The sequence below is a fragment of the Protopterus annectens genome, chromosome 17.part0 (assembly GCF_019279795.1).
Source record: "Protopterus annectens isolate FY-2018-M chromosome 17.part0, PAN1.0, whole genome shotgun sequence".
Classification (NCBI taxonomy): domain Eukaryota; kingdom Metazoa; phylum Chordata; order Ceratodontiformes; family Protopteridae; genus Protopterus; species Protopterus annectens.
The window spans coordinates 582990814-583006217 of NC_056751.1; the positions used below are offsets into that span (position 1 = coordinate 582990814).

Below are 15404 nucleotides of genomic sequence, written 5' to 3' on the forward strand. Positions count from 1 at the left end.
CGTCGGCTGATGCCTTTATACCCCAGGAGCTATGACGCCGGGTGAAGTGCGACATCAGCCGAGGCCAGACCCAGACTTTGGAATCCGGCCGACCGAAGGGCTGCCTGAGGCAGGACAACCCATATGTTATGACTGCAGATGCATCCTTGAAGGACATCTTTGAAATGACAGTGGTAGCTCTTCATTTCCACTTTTTTAAGATAGGCTGATTTTTTGTAAGTGTACATAGGAGACGTCATTGAATGTGTTAATTAAATTCATAGGACAAATAAGTATTATACCCCATTTCTCTCAAGTTTAGTATATAGTTCCTCCTACTCCCTGCCTCATCCACTACCATCCCCTCCAACCACACTCGTATTGATTATTGCTCAAAGTCAGTTTTGGGGTAGGGAGAATATGGAGATTTATCTCTATTATAAATTATTCTCTCTTTTTTTGTTTTGTGTCTGTTTTTCATAAGTGCATATTTATATGCTTTTCAATAGTTTTCCAAAATGTGTCCTGCCTTCAACAACTTCTAAGGCATAAAACAACACAGTCAGCTTTTAAACCTAAAGTAGCATTCAAATTCATGCATGTATCTCCTACCTGCAACTAACTCTAAGGCATAGAACCACAAATCCTGCTGTTAAACATAAACTTTTTCTCAAATTCTGCCAAGAATCTCTTCCTTAAAGATTAAAAATTTGCCTTAGCAGAATAAAAATGTTACCTTTCATTTGCATCTCAGTCAGAAGATTTTTCAATTTGATGCTCTTTGTGCTGGCTAGCAGAATGTACTCCCACATCTCCATAATGGTGTCACAATTTTTCTTTGCAATAACTGTGTCCATGAGGTAGTGAGCAGCTTCACGTTTCTGATTTTTATCATACAAAGATATAACATCCTAGAAGAAGAAGAATGAGTATCAGAAAAGAACAGAAATAAAAGTAATTTTGGATAACGGTCACACACATGCTATAATAGAGGCAGATACTGATGTCAGAAATGAGGATGAGTTAAATCATAAATTAAATCAACTACTATTTACATAAGAAGATGACCCTACAGAAAAAAGAGAGGTCAGAAGGGGGGTGACTAGGGGTGGGAGAATAGAAGAGTCTCAAAACCTTTGCAGCGCTGTAGATCATTTGGTGAAAGCCACGTCAAAAAATGTCTGTTAGCCATTAGGTTAAAATAAATGTAGTTACACTGCACAGTTCAAAATGGCAATCCAAACCAGAATCACTGTATGAAGTATGCACTGTAAACCTAAGTTATGATACACTTACTCTAACTCCAGATCTCTGAGGTCTTCTCATTCATCAGGACATCCATCTTGCAGATGTATCTTCCTATCCATATAAGATGCATTAAAACTTGCTCATGGTCCATGACCCTGTCATCTTATTTTTTTTTAGAGAATTCCTTTTGAACAACAGCAAAAAGCTGTCAAGAAAGGCAGGATTTATCTTGCATGAAGTAAGAAAATAATTTCTCTCTCTGACTTACCAGCAAAAAAAAAAATGCTCAATAAAGGCAGGATGGACCTTGCCATCCTTAGCAACTAAAAAGAAAATGAATAAAGACCCATCACACTAGGGGATAAAGGGAAGGTACTGAATGAGAATGCGTAAAATTCCTGTTCCTCAACTCCTCCAACTAATAGCTTCATAGGAAGTTACTAAGCCGTTGACCCAAGAACCATTTTAAGCTTAGGCAAGCTTACCCCAAATTTACCGAAATATTGTTGACATGGGTTTATACCCCAATGAATTTTATGGGTACTATATATGCTTGTACACACCTCTAAGGCCAAGATAGACCCCAATAATATGCCAGGATACCTTTCCCTTTTAATTTTGCCAAGTATTTTGGGTTTCTAATACCATAAGGGGAACGGACCCCATTCTTAAGTCAAAATATGATTAAAGTTCATGAAATTAGTATTGTTTCCATCTTTGCTATTAGCTAAAAGTGCTCTTTGTAGTAAACTGTAATATAGGAGCAAATATATCCATAAATATATACATACAAGCATGCATGCACACACACATATAAATAAAATAACAAAAGTATCCAAATCTTAAATGAATAAATCCAATCCAAAATCAAATGTAATCAGACAACAGGCTCAGGGATAAATGGCCTTTCGATAACTGTTGCTGAATAAAACACACACTAGATTTGTTTGCTAGTACGTTGGAAATGCCTTCTGGGTCAGCGTACATGATACATACCATTACAAATAATTTTAGAGTAATTTTGAGAGCTAGTTCATAGTCTCCTAAGATAAATAATGAAGGATTTGTAGATGGCCTTAGCTTCAGGTGCTAACCAAGTTCATGGTATACCTTAGTAGACCTAAAATATTTTTCATTTTTTTATAACTTTCAAGATGTTATCCTAGATATGATGGTCTTTTGATCTGTTCTATACTTTAAAGATTTTTTCCTTTTATTGTAGAGTTTATAAACGTTATAAGACCATCAGGGTGGTTTGTCTTTAAATTTCCCTTTACATTTAGATCTGGTTGTGGCTGCCAATTCTACACATATATCTAGGCTGAACTAGATCTCCTTTGTGAAATTACCTGCTATGGCAACATCTGGGTTATTGATGTTATATGTCAATTTTTGAAACTTTGTCTCAGAATTTGATGAGATTGTACATTTGAAGTCCTTGAATTCTAAGATATTGGTTTCAGTGTGTTTAGAAATTGTGAGGGTATCACTGGCTTATGACTTGACTTAGCCAGGGAAAGAAATACCAGGGGAATTGCACATAAATATGCTATATCCATAAGTACCAAATCAAGAACAGTATGTCCTCTACTGGATTTGCTAACAATCTGGTTAAGAGAGTTCCTGTTTATTAAACATAAGAATTCTTGTCTTATCCTGCACTGGAGGTATAAGTTCTCCAGTTTATTGAGAGGTCATTAATGTCTCCCAACTAATGGAGAGATTTCAAGTATATTTAGGAACCTTACATGAATATCAGGGGACAAAGGAAGTGTCCTGTAGCAGGCTAAAAACTGAATGCTGGCCCTATTTAGTGAGATTTGGAGCTCAATGAGTTCCATCTATGAGACTCTGTGAAATCTGTATGAAGGTGATACGGTCCATAAGAAATATAGCAACAACACTTGACTTGCCATTGGGTCTAAATACATGGAAGATGCAAAACTCATGTATGGAAAGAGTGATTTCTGATCATTTAAACCAAGTTTCAGTATTTGCACAGATATGAATGCATTCCAAATGGAGACTCTCAAGGTCAAGCAGGTTACTGTTGACATTTCTGGCATTGAGCAGAGCTACATTAATGTGATCCTGTTTGGGATATGACATCTTAGACTGGAATGTCTATTAGCTGGACTCTGCCAAAAAAGGCACTATGGGGCAGTGAAGACTTTATCCAAAATGCAAAAGACATGGAACAAGTAGTGCAGGACATCCTTTGCAAAGCAATTAGAGCTTCCAAGCATCTTGCCCCTTGCTGACACATATTTTATTCGCCTGCAATGACACCAATTATTTAGCTGACTGTTGAAGTCAATTATCTTTTCATTATAACTAGACATCATTATTGCAGATGAGTCTTTTCTGTACTTGTTACATGCATGGAGAGCTCTGACATGTCTCCCTACCTACTCCTCAAAGTTTTGCACCCCAAGTCATTTGCTCTGACATGGGCCACCATATCATATTTATATTTGTTAGGTGAAAGGGTCTTAAGAACCCTTGAGATATCAGAGATCCTGGAACCTGAAAAACCACTCACTGTCACAGTGTCATTGCCCATCCTAGTGAGAAGAGAATCAATATGTCTGACTATAGAGTCACTCAACACTAGAACACTTGTATTTATAGATTAGGCCGGTGTTCTGGAATTCGGATAATGTACCTCTCAGTGACTGGGAAATTGTGGCTGAAGCTGATGTGGTGATGGATTTTTGCTCACATCTTGTCTTCATGGGTCTATGGGTCTGGCAGTGATTGTTGCAGCCTCAGCATAAGACACTTTAGTGCAGGTTGTTGTAGAATGTAGTGGGCGTGTGAGCTGCTCACAGTTTGGGGTTTTTGTGAGAGTGAGGCCTCTACATTTGTTAAATATTTGCAACAGTCATAAACAGAATTTCTTGTGCTGAGTAAGAGTTCATTATCTATAAGCATAATGCAGTAGCTATACTACCTAAGGATACTGAGTGCTATGAAGCTGGCAACAGAAGGGAAATTAGCAGCCTGTGCATTCCATCTCGGTCCAGAGATTTTGAGAATTAGTTAAGATTACACAGAGTCCTACATGTAGTTAATGGAATAGTTAAAAGAAAACTCACCCAAATGTGAAGTTTTTCCTTTCAAAAAGTGATTTTCCTTACTGGAACCCAACACTAAACACTGCATACAGAAAAAGCATAATTTAATAATAATTCTATTTGTTTTATGTCTAAACCTTTTTCTGTTTCTTTCCTGCATTTGTCTCCTTATCTGTTGCATCATAAAGGCTACTAACAGTGTCAGGATAATTAGTTTAGGTTATCTCACTTATTCCAACTACAAGAGCCATTAAGAAATCAACAGCATTTAAATGTGCTTCATCAGTCACAACTGCCAACATCACATCTCAGACAAATAGTATAGCCTAGAGTCTGAACAAAAACAAGGGTTTCAAGCTTAGTTTTCAGATGCAAGTGAACAAGAAAACTCACACTTTTTTATTACAAATTAGTTGTCTCTCCCTTTAATCAAACTCCAAGTGCTGCAAAGAAAGAACATATTTTCATCATACTCTTCCTATTTTCTATCAGTATTTGATTTTGCATGTTTTTCTACATTGTATTTTCTGTAGAAGTGCATAGTTTCTGGTGTCTTGTAATAACATCTTTTACTGCATATAGAGTTTTGTTCAGACAAGTCAGTGAGTTGGAGAACATCAAAGTATCTTAGTCTAGCTACAATATTAAAAACTGTGAATGTAACATCTCAGCCCAAGTAACACCTGTTATTCACAGTGGTCAGATTTCTTACAGATAAACACTGAACTATAGTTGTTACTTTTAAAAGAACAATTAACTCAGCTATATTTTAAAAGACTGTTATTCAACATTTCTTAAAATGCTGTGTGTACTTAGGGTAGTGTTGATTTGATAGTGTGAAGGGACGTTGTTTGTGCTGAAGGAAATGATGACATGCATTTCTTTGTATTCAGTTTGAGACCATAGGTTCATAGGTGTGTACTAGACTAATGGCTCTGGGGCCTTTACAAGCCTAGCCATAGGATTACCCTGGCATCGTGCCACCCGACCTTAGTCCTCAGTGCCTCTGTCGAATAGAGCCTCTGGAGTTATCCCCGGGATGAATTTTCTATTTCCCATCCACTCATCAAGATTTCTCTTGAAGAGGGTCAGCGAGGTGCTCTGCTTGACAGGTATAGGAAGTCTGTTCCATAGCATGGGCAGTCTCTGAGTTATGGACCTGTCCCTTCAGTACATTCTGTGGTTGTGGTAATGAGGTTGAGGTCTCTTGAGCGTGTGGTGCAGAGGGATTGGGATTTCTTTAGATGCAGCATTTCTAACAGAGCTGGATTAGACATGGCTTTGTAAGTCAAGCAGAGATCGCCTCTAAGTAGGCGATATGAAATGGAGAATAGTTGGAGTTTTTTTTTAGTCTGTCCATATAGGACAAGTGTTTAAGGCCTATGATCCTCTTTGTGAGGTACTTTTGTGGACTTTCCAGTTGTTGCAGGTGTCTAGTGAGGTACATGCTAAATGGGGCATTGTACTCAATGACTGGCCTAATAAGGGGAAAGTAGAGGGAGGCAATGACCTCTTTCTTCCTGGATGCAAAATCCTTAGTAATGAGATGTGCCACATAAAAGGACTTTCTGACCACAGTGGCAATGTGGTGATCAAAAGAGAGGTTGCTGTCAACCTGTGTTCCCAAACGTCTTATAACACCTTATGCATTCAGTGGACTACCATCAATGTGGTAATTCATGGGAATCGAGTTTTTCCCAAAGGGGATAATGACACATTTTTTGTCATTGAGTTTAATGCCATGGTTCTGACACCAGTCGTTGGTCTCAGTGAGGCCATTCTGTAGGATGTCAACGTCACTTGGGGAGTTAATAATAGCTCCCAACTTGCAATCACCTGTGGACTTTGTCAGTCAGAGTCGCTTCGTGTTGGCCTGGACATCAGAGAAGTAGATACCAAACAGGAGAGGACCCAGGCCCGAACCCTGAGGGACTCCACTTGTGACTAGTCAGGAGTCTGACTTGGAGTCAGCTACTTTCACACTGTGGGTTCTATCTTTGAGCCAGTTTGCAACCCACCTAGTGATACACGGGTTGATGCCTAGCTTAGTGAGTTTTTCTATGATTTCTGAGTGGAGAATGGTATCAAAGGCCTTGGCCAGATCAAGGTAGGCTGTATGAACTACCTTGCCTTCATCCACAGCTCTGGTGAATGACTCAAAGAAGTCGACCAAGTTGCGCAGGCATGATCTACCCTTCACAAAACCAAACTGTCTGGGATCCAGAGTTTGGAGATTCCATATATCCTTGTTTATTAAGTCCATGAAGATGCGTTCCATAGCTTTGCATATCAGACTTGTTAGGCTAATGAGGCGATAGTTCCCAGGGTCTGTAGTCGCTCCCCTTTGTGGAGAGAGATGACTGTAGTGGTGCGTCATTCTGTAGGGACAAAGCCTGAGGTGAGGCTGTGACTGAACTGGGCACACAGGTGGGGTGCCAGTTCACTCTGCAAGTTCATGTAGAACACAGCCAGGGATATTGTTAAGTCCCATATAAACTGTATTCTTGGCCTTGGACATTGCTGTTTTAACCTGTGCAGCAGTAATACTGGGTGCCTGGCAATCTTCTGGTATTGTGATTGGTCCTTTGGGGGGAGAGAGGGGTAAAGCTGGCACTGAATCTGTCGGCCAGTATATTGGCAATATCTGTTGGCTTGGTATAGGAGGTACCATTGTGCAGTAGCTCAGAGCAAATCTGGGTATTGCCATGGAGTTTCTTTACATAACTATAGAAGGCCTTGTGGTTGTCTTTACTGTCTGCTGCAATTCTGTTTTCATAGCTAGCTTTAGAGGATTTGATGAGGGATCTCAACTTTTTGTTGAGGTTGATAAGGGAGTTTTTCCAGTCTTGTGACTTCACCTTGTTCTGCATTAGTTTCCTCCTTCTATTGTAGAGTTTGTTTATGGCAGGAGACCACCAGATTGGCTTCCTTTTTTTTGGAGGAGAACGTCTTGGTTCTATTGGGTATGGTGAGATCCATCCATTTGTGTACGTGTTCGTACAGTGCATTGGTGTATGATTCAGCAGTCATGCAACTATTCTCCATTTGCATGGGTGCCATGAAGTTAGCCACCTCTGTTTTTGGGAGCCCAAAGTTAGCTTTGGAGAAGTTTTACATGGTGATTACCTTTGCGGGGTGGGAGGGATGTGGATATCCAATGTGATTAGATTGTGGTCAGATCTAACCAGGGAGGAGATGACTATTGGTGTAGAACAATGGTCGCCCATGTTAGTAATGACTAGGTCAAGGATTTTGCTACCTCTAGTGGGGGTAAGAACGAGCTGGTCCAGGGCATTAGAATTAATGAACTCCAGGAAATGGTGGGCAAGTGTATTGGTACATGAGTAGTTTTCCCAATTAATGGAGGGGTAGTTGAAGTTGCCTAGTATGAGAGTGTTAGGTTGGACCCTAATATTCTATAGGGTGCTTAGGAACGTGGAGTGTGAGTCTTGCGACAAGGTTGGGGACCTATACAGACTACGACCTGAATCGCTGTCTTACTCAGTGTTAGCTGCACATGAAGTATCTCAGATGCATTATGTTGGGCTACCAGTCTGGAGGGGTGCACATCCTTTAAGAATATGGAAACACCACCACCTTTGGAGCTTTGGTCCAAGTTCTGGGGCCGAAAGATGTTGAAAGAGTTACAGCCTGGCAGTGTAGGAGTGCTTTCTGCTGTCTTGAACCAGGTCTCTGTTACAGCACAAATGTCGATGTTCTCCATTTTAAGGAGTGCTTCGAGTGAGTGCATTTTGAGATTTAGACTTCTAGCGTTGAGCAGCATGACCATCAGATTGCAATTGTTTGTAGCTGTTACAGTGGTAATTTGGTCTTTGGAACACAGCCTAAAAAAGGCACTATAGGGGTGGCAAGAGCCTTGGCCAGTATCCAGAAGCCCAGGGGTGACAGATGCAGACCATCTCTGGCAAAGCATCAAGGTCTGTCAATCATGCCATCCCAGGCAGACAGATAGTGGATCCCCTTAGAGTGACACCAGAAACTTAGACAATTGTTGAAAACAATCATTTTCTGCTTGCACTGTGCTATCATTCTGGGTGATGGTAGGATGCTGCTCAGGACTAGGGTCATACCTGCCTGGGCTACATAATCTGAGAGCTCCTCCATGTCTCTTTTCATGTAGACCAGGGAGGTACGTCTCAGGTCATTCACACCCACATGTACAATGACTAAGTCATATTTGCACCTGTTGTTGAGGGACCTGAGTGCGTGCGTTATGTGGCGGATCCTGGTACCTGACAGGCAGCTGACTGTTAATTTCTCCTTATTCAGCCTATTGAGTGGGACATCAGTATGCCTCACTATCGAGTCACCTATGACTAGTGTTTGGACTTAGTACAGATTTCCCCTAATTGTGCTAAAATGCTCTAAAGAAGTGATTTATTTATTTATTATTTGTTTACAGGGAAAGTCCGACTTAGAACAAAGCCAATTTTCATGACTAAGACACCAGTTGTTGGTCTGTGTAACACCCTCCTGGAGTATACTGGCATAATTTTGGGATTCAATAATTGAACCCACTTTGCAGTTGTCTGCAAACTTGGTCAGCTACAACCCCTTAGTTTTGACGTGAACTTCTGAGAAGTATATACAGACAGTAGGGGGCCCAGCACAGACACCTGTGTCACCCCGCTGGTGACAGGTATCCTGGTTGATATGGAGTCACCCACCTTGATAGTGTGTGTCTGGTTTGTGAGCCAGTTGGCAACCCATCCTACAACAAAGGGGTTTACATTCAGTTTGCTAAGTTTATCGGCAATGCCTGAGGTTTAGGATTGTGTCGGAAGTCTGTGCACAGACTTGGCCTCATCAATGGCCCTGGTCAGTTTTTCGAAGAAATTCACCAGATTTAACAGGCAGGATCTGCCCTTTATGAAGCTGAATTGGGTAGGATCCAGGGTTTGGAGGTCACCTATGTCTTTATTTATGAGGTCCATAATGATACATTGCATGGCCTTACAGATGAGGCTGGTCAGGCTTTATGGGTCTGTTGCTAGGCCACCATTGCAGAAGGGAATAACTGTTGCTGTTCTCCATTCCACAGGAACAAACCTTGTGGTTAGGCTATGACTGAAAAAGTGATGCTTAATCAGATTATGATTAATTGTGATGCTAATTTATCAGATAGCCTGGGATGCTGTCTGGTCCCATAGAGGGTGTGTTTTTTGTCTTGGATAAGGTTTTGATGACCTGCTCTTCAGATATGTAAGGTGGCAGAAGAGTTTTGGGGAAGGTTTGTGATACGTTTGGAGGGGATAATGGAGTGACATTTTCACCAAACCTTTCTACTAGCAGGTTTGCTATGCTTGTGGGGTCAGTATGTGTGAAACTGTTGGTCACCAGTTCTGCACATTCTTGAGTCTTACCTTTTAGGCTACATACATACGTAGCTGTCAAAGGCCTTACAGTTATCCTTGGTTGTGCTTGCTAAATTTTTCTCTAGGAAGCCCTTAGAGGATATGGCAAGTTGCCTTATATTTGCTTGTTGAGACTGAGAAGGGTACTTTTCCATTGTTGGGGCCTCGCCTTTGTTTTCTTGGACAGCAACTTTATGGGTTTATTGTAAAGTTTGTTGATGCTGGATTCCACCATGATGGCTTGTTTTTACTTGGGGCTCTGGCTTTGATTCTTTCTGGTACAGCTGAGTTTATACACTTATGCAAGTGATTTCACAGGGCTTTAGTGTAATCTTTGGTGTAGTTACCACTTCCAGCATTCACACCTACACCTAGGAGGGTATAGTTTGCTTTGGTGAAGTTTTTTAGTCTGATTTCACCCTTTGTGAGTTCTGGTGTTACTTCCAGCTCAAAGCTGACTGATTTGTGGTCAGATTTAACAAATGAGTGTCCAACAGTTGCGGCAGTGCATCTGTTTGACATGTTAGTCAGGACCAGATCTAGTATGTTTGCTCCTCTTGTCAGGGTATGAACAATTTATTCCAGGACATTTGAGTCAACAACGTCAAGGAACTCTTGTGCTAGTCAGTTAGGGATTGTGCAAGTTTCCCAGTTGATGATGGGATAATTGAAATCCTCCATAACCAGAGTGTTCAGTAATATTTGGATTGTCTCCAGTTTGGTCAAGTAGGCTTCATGCGCATCATGACCCATGGAGGGGGATCTATAACTGACTATGGCTTGAATGGGGGCCTTACCCACCATAACCCGAACTTGGAATAATTCCATGAAGTTGTCCAGTCTAACAAGATGGGAGGTGAAGTTATCTCTAATATAGATAGAAACACCTCCTCCTTTGGCTCTCATAAGTTCATTTTGAAGTCTGAAGGCATGGAAGGCATTGTAGCCTTGCAAGGCCTGGGTACTCTCTGAGGCCTTGAACCAGGTTTCTGTGACTACACAGACGTCTACATCTTCTAGTGACAGAAGTGCTTCCAGGGTGCACAGTTTTTAGTTTAGGCTCCTAGTGTTTAGCAGCATGACCCTTATTTTGTTATGATTGTCAGATTTCACATTGGTACGTTTGTTTTCCAGACCTTGCCTAAAAAAAGGCACTATGGGGGAGGCAACAGCCTTTGCCAGCAGCCAAAAATCTAGAGGTGCCAGGTGCAAAACGTCTCTGGCAAAGCAGTGAGGTTTGTTGACCATGGCTTCCCAGGCTGACAGGAACTGGATCCCCTTTGAATGACACCAAAAACTAAGGCAATTATTAAAATCAATATTTTTTTGTTTATACTGAAGCATTATTCTAGGTGAGGGTAGTATGCTGCTCAAGGCTAGGGACATACCTGCCTGGGGCATATACTCAAAGAGCTCAAGCATTTCTCTCTTCATACAGTCCAATGAGGTATGTCTCAGGTCATTCACTCCAACATGAACTAAGGCAAAGTCATAATGGTAGTTGTTGCTGAGACTCCTGAGTGCATGCATGAGCGGGACATCCGTGTGTCTCACTACTGAGTCTCCAATGACAAGAAAAATTGTTTTTTGAGTGCTATGCCTTATGGTCTTGGTAGGTGAGACACTGGTGTTACTATGTATCATGGGTGCTGTGGGAACTGTGTTAGCTGTAGCAGTCCTGTATTTTGGAGGTCTCTGGTGTTTTCGTAATTTTTTTTGAGAGAACCCCCGTGTATGTTGATTTTTGTGTCTGATGTATACTGTGTGTATGAATAGTGGTACTATGTACATATGTAGTGGTGTGTGGGTTGACAAACTCTTCCATGTTATTGTTTTGAGTGCGAGAGAGGATGGATTCAATATTGTTGGTGTAGATACAGCTCTTGCACTCTGCACTAGAGTGAGTTATTAGTACAGGGTTCTTGATGTACATGAGGCAATTGCTACACTGCCTCAAGAGACCCAAGGTTGCCAGGAGAAACAAGGTTAATCTAATTATCCATAATGCTAGTTTGAAGACTGTTATCACTAAGGGAGGCTTTTCAGGATCAATCAATGAGGAGCTCAGTGGATGGATATTTCTGTCTGGGGTTTTTTTTTTTTTGCTAGTGGTCTAATAGGTTACCGCTAGCAGTATTTCTTTGAACAGGAAAGTACTAAGGATGAAGACTGCACTAATGTGCTACTTGTTGAATTTATTTGTCTGGCTAAGGCACAGTGAACAATGCTGCGTATGTGCAACAAGCAGAAACCCGCTCAAATGCAGGGCTTAAATACCTGAAGCTAACAACTTGAAAAAAAATAACAAGGTTCAAAAGGACCAATGAGGATACTTACTCCAAGCCCTAGACCAACCACCATTCACCAGACAGGTTCTAATCAGTACACTCCTCTCATTAAAGTGCAGAAAGGCCCCTTCCAATCCAAGATGGCCTGGAAAACATACTCAGAACAAACAGCCACTACAAACACACCCAGATGCAGTAAACCTGGATCTGAACTATGCTACAGCTGCTAGCTACCCGAGTTTCAGTGACAAACACTAGAGAATGTTTAACACAGCAGAAAAATAGCAGTGAGACACTAAAAAAAATGTGTAAAACAAAAGAAAATCAGCAAGGAAACTCTAAAGAATGCTTTAAATGGCTAACAAATCAGTTATTTTAACACTGCCTGGCAGGAAAACCAGAACAAGCAGAACAGATTGATTTGCAACAATGAGGAGTACCAGCAAATACTTAAACCGTGAAAATAACAAAAAGAGCCTTGTAAACAGTGAAAACAGCAATAAAACCACTAGAATATGTTTAACACAGCAGAAAAATAGCAGTGAGACACTAAAAAAAATTCAGAAGCTGTACTGCCCAAGACACAGGTTGTAATGAAAGAAGAGGAGGATCCCATCATAGAAGAAGTAAGAACAGCACTAAGAAAAACAAAATGAGGGAAAGCAGCAGGATCAGATGAGGTCACAGAGGACATGATAAGATGTTGGGTGAAATAGGGGAGAAATTGCTCCTGAGGGTACTGATAGCAGTATGGAGAGAAAGATGCATCCCAGATGACTGGAGCAAAGCATATAATTCCAATGTTCAAGAACAAAGAGAACATTCACAACTGTGGGCAGTACAGCGGTATCAAACTACTCTTAAGAGGCATAGGCTGAATTACCATTCCTGACTGGATTTAATGGATTTTTAAACATTTGCTTGTCTGAGTTTGAGTGATATCTGATGAAGGGTACATAACTTACCTGGTCGGGTTGGTCCAGCTGGGCAGGAGCCCGTTTTCAGTGGAGACCCGAGGAGAAAAGCTCCAATTACAAAAACAAGTAGGATAACATAGGTAACAAAACATAGAAAGTACCATGATCAATTATAACTCATATAACATATTAATACAAATTATGACTCAAACATATTCAAATTACAGCAAGAGGGTTTTCTCAAAGAAATGAGTATATGAACCCCAATGTGTTTTTTTTATGTACAAAAACAAGTTATATACAAGTGATCAAATAAGAGATATACAAGTGAATCAGAATTCATTGCATAGGCTTTGTAGGAAGGTATAGGTGCTTTCAGGAGTTCAGAGGAAAGGACCACCATTTGTATAAAGGGGACATATCAGGTAGGTTCTAAGCAGAGACATGATTTAGTGTTGAGAAGATAATGTTTGAGTTCCTTTTTAAAGTGTGTAGGGTGTATGATGGAGCGGATGTTCAGAGGAAGTTTGTTCCAAGTGTGGGCTATAGAGCAGTTATATTGCAGTTTGCCTGTGCTCTTCTTTGGATGGTCTACATTCAGAAGTTGTTGGTTAGAGGTGCGGAGGGTTCTAGAAGGGGTATAGGTAGATACAAGAGTAGTGAGAGCTGGACAGGATGAAGGCCTGTATAGAATGGAGTGAATAACTTGAAATTGAGAAAGTAGCAGTAGTTGAGGGAATTCAAACCATTGTAATGAGTTCAGGGCAAGGCAGTGATGGGAGTTGTAAGGGGAGTTAGTAATGAATCTTGCAAATTTATGGTAAGTTTATTGCAGTTTGCTCATGGTAGTAGCTTGTATATTGGGGCTGCGTAGAGAAGTATGGGCAGGAGGAAGGACTGAGCTAGGGAGAGTCTAGCATTTGGAGTAAGAAATCTTTTGTTACGATAGAGCAAGCCAAGTTTCTGGTGTTTTTTTTTTATTCCTTCCAGTAAGTGTAAGTTAAATTTGAGCTCATCATCTATAATGACGCCTAACAGTTTAGTGTGTGGTTCAGGTTTTATGATTGTGTTGTTAGAGGATGTTATGGTAAATCTAGATTTGTGATTGGAAAAAGAGCGGGGGAGAAAGAGCAGGAGCTTGGTCTCCTTAGGGTTAAGGATAAGCAGATTGTCAGATAGCCATTTCTCTGTGGATAGAAAGGAGTTCTGAGTAAGGGTGAGAAGGTCTGTGATACTACTGGAGATTGAGATGAGTGTAGAGTCGTCTACATATTGTATAAGAGAAGACTGTCTGCAAGAGGTAAATAGTTTGTTTGTAAAGATATTAAATAAGAGGGGACCCAAGACAGAGCCTTGAGGAACACCAGTTGGAACAAATATAAAGGGAGAGCAGGAGTAGAGCCATTTGAGAGATTGCTGCCTACCTGAGAGATAGCTGGAGAACCAAGCAAGGGGGGAAGAAGACAGGTTGAGGTTAGATAATTTAGAAAATAGTATAGGGTGAGAGACTGTGTCAAAGGCTTTGGAAAGGTCAAGTAAGAGGCAGGATATTAGCTGACTGTTATCAAGGGCATTGGCTATGGTATGAGTGAAAGAGAGGATGGTGGTGGATGTGCTGTGGTGTGGACGGAAACCATGCTGAGTGGGAGTGAGAAGGTTGTGTTGGAGGAGATGGTTGAGAAGTTGTGAATGTATGCATTTTTCGAGCAACTTGGAGATGGGAGAAAGAATAGCAACGGGACGATAGATAGATGGATCAGTGGAGTTGCCACCTTTATGCAGTGGGATAGTATAGAAGGATTTCCAGATAGTAGGAACTGTAGCCTCTTGTATAGATCTGTTAATAAGAATGGATATAGGATAGGCTATAGATTCAGCAGCGAGTTTGAGAAATGTAGGAGGTAGGTCATCGGTAGAAGGAGAGAATGGTTTAAGCTTAAGAAGAAGGGATTTGATGAAGGAAGATGACACTGGTTTAAATGAGAAGAGATTCTGGCTATGAGGTTTGTTGGTAGTAGTGATAGTTTCAGCATTAGTATTTGAGGGTGAAAGGTTTTGGATAGTGCCAATGAAGTGTTTGTTGAGTAGGGCAGCAATTTCAGGAGGAGATTTGTTGGGGAAGGATGAGGGGCAAGAAGGCTTGCCACGGTAAAGTATTTTGTTAAGAGTAGTCCAGAAGTTGCGCGGGTTGGACCTGTTGTCCAACTGAGGAGAGTCGTAGTAAGAGGTCTTGTCTTTGGTGACCAATTTCTTAACTAGGTTATGTAATGTTTTGTATTTAAGTAGATGGGGAGTATGCCTGGTTTTAAGCCATAATTTCAAGATGCTATCCCTGGTATGCATTAGTGCTCTAGTATCTTTAGAGAGCCATGGAGCATGGTTTGATTTAATTCTAATTTTCCTGGAGGGAGCAAGGGAATTAAGGGTATCTAGGAAAATGTTGTTGAATTTAATGACAGCATCATCAAGATGGATATGTTTAAAAATGGACCAATCAATACTGCATAGCATGGAATTAAA

At 40.8% G+C, this 15404-nt stretch overlaps 1 protein-coding gene across 1 annotated transcript in view; it reads right to left on the reverse strand.

Moving 5' to 3' along the window:
- Window positions 1-15404, reverse strand: part of LOC122791466 (NACHT, LRR and PYD domains-containing protein 3-like) — a 772530-nt gene that overhangs the window by 545173 nt on the left and 211953 nt on the right. Inside the window, exon 6 of the mRNA XM_044059210.1 lies at window positions 716-890. Coding sequence (XP_043915145.1) covers window positions 716-890 — 175 coding nt within the window. The remainder of the gene's footprint in view (window positions 1-715; window positions 891-15404) is intronic.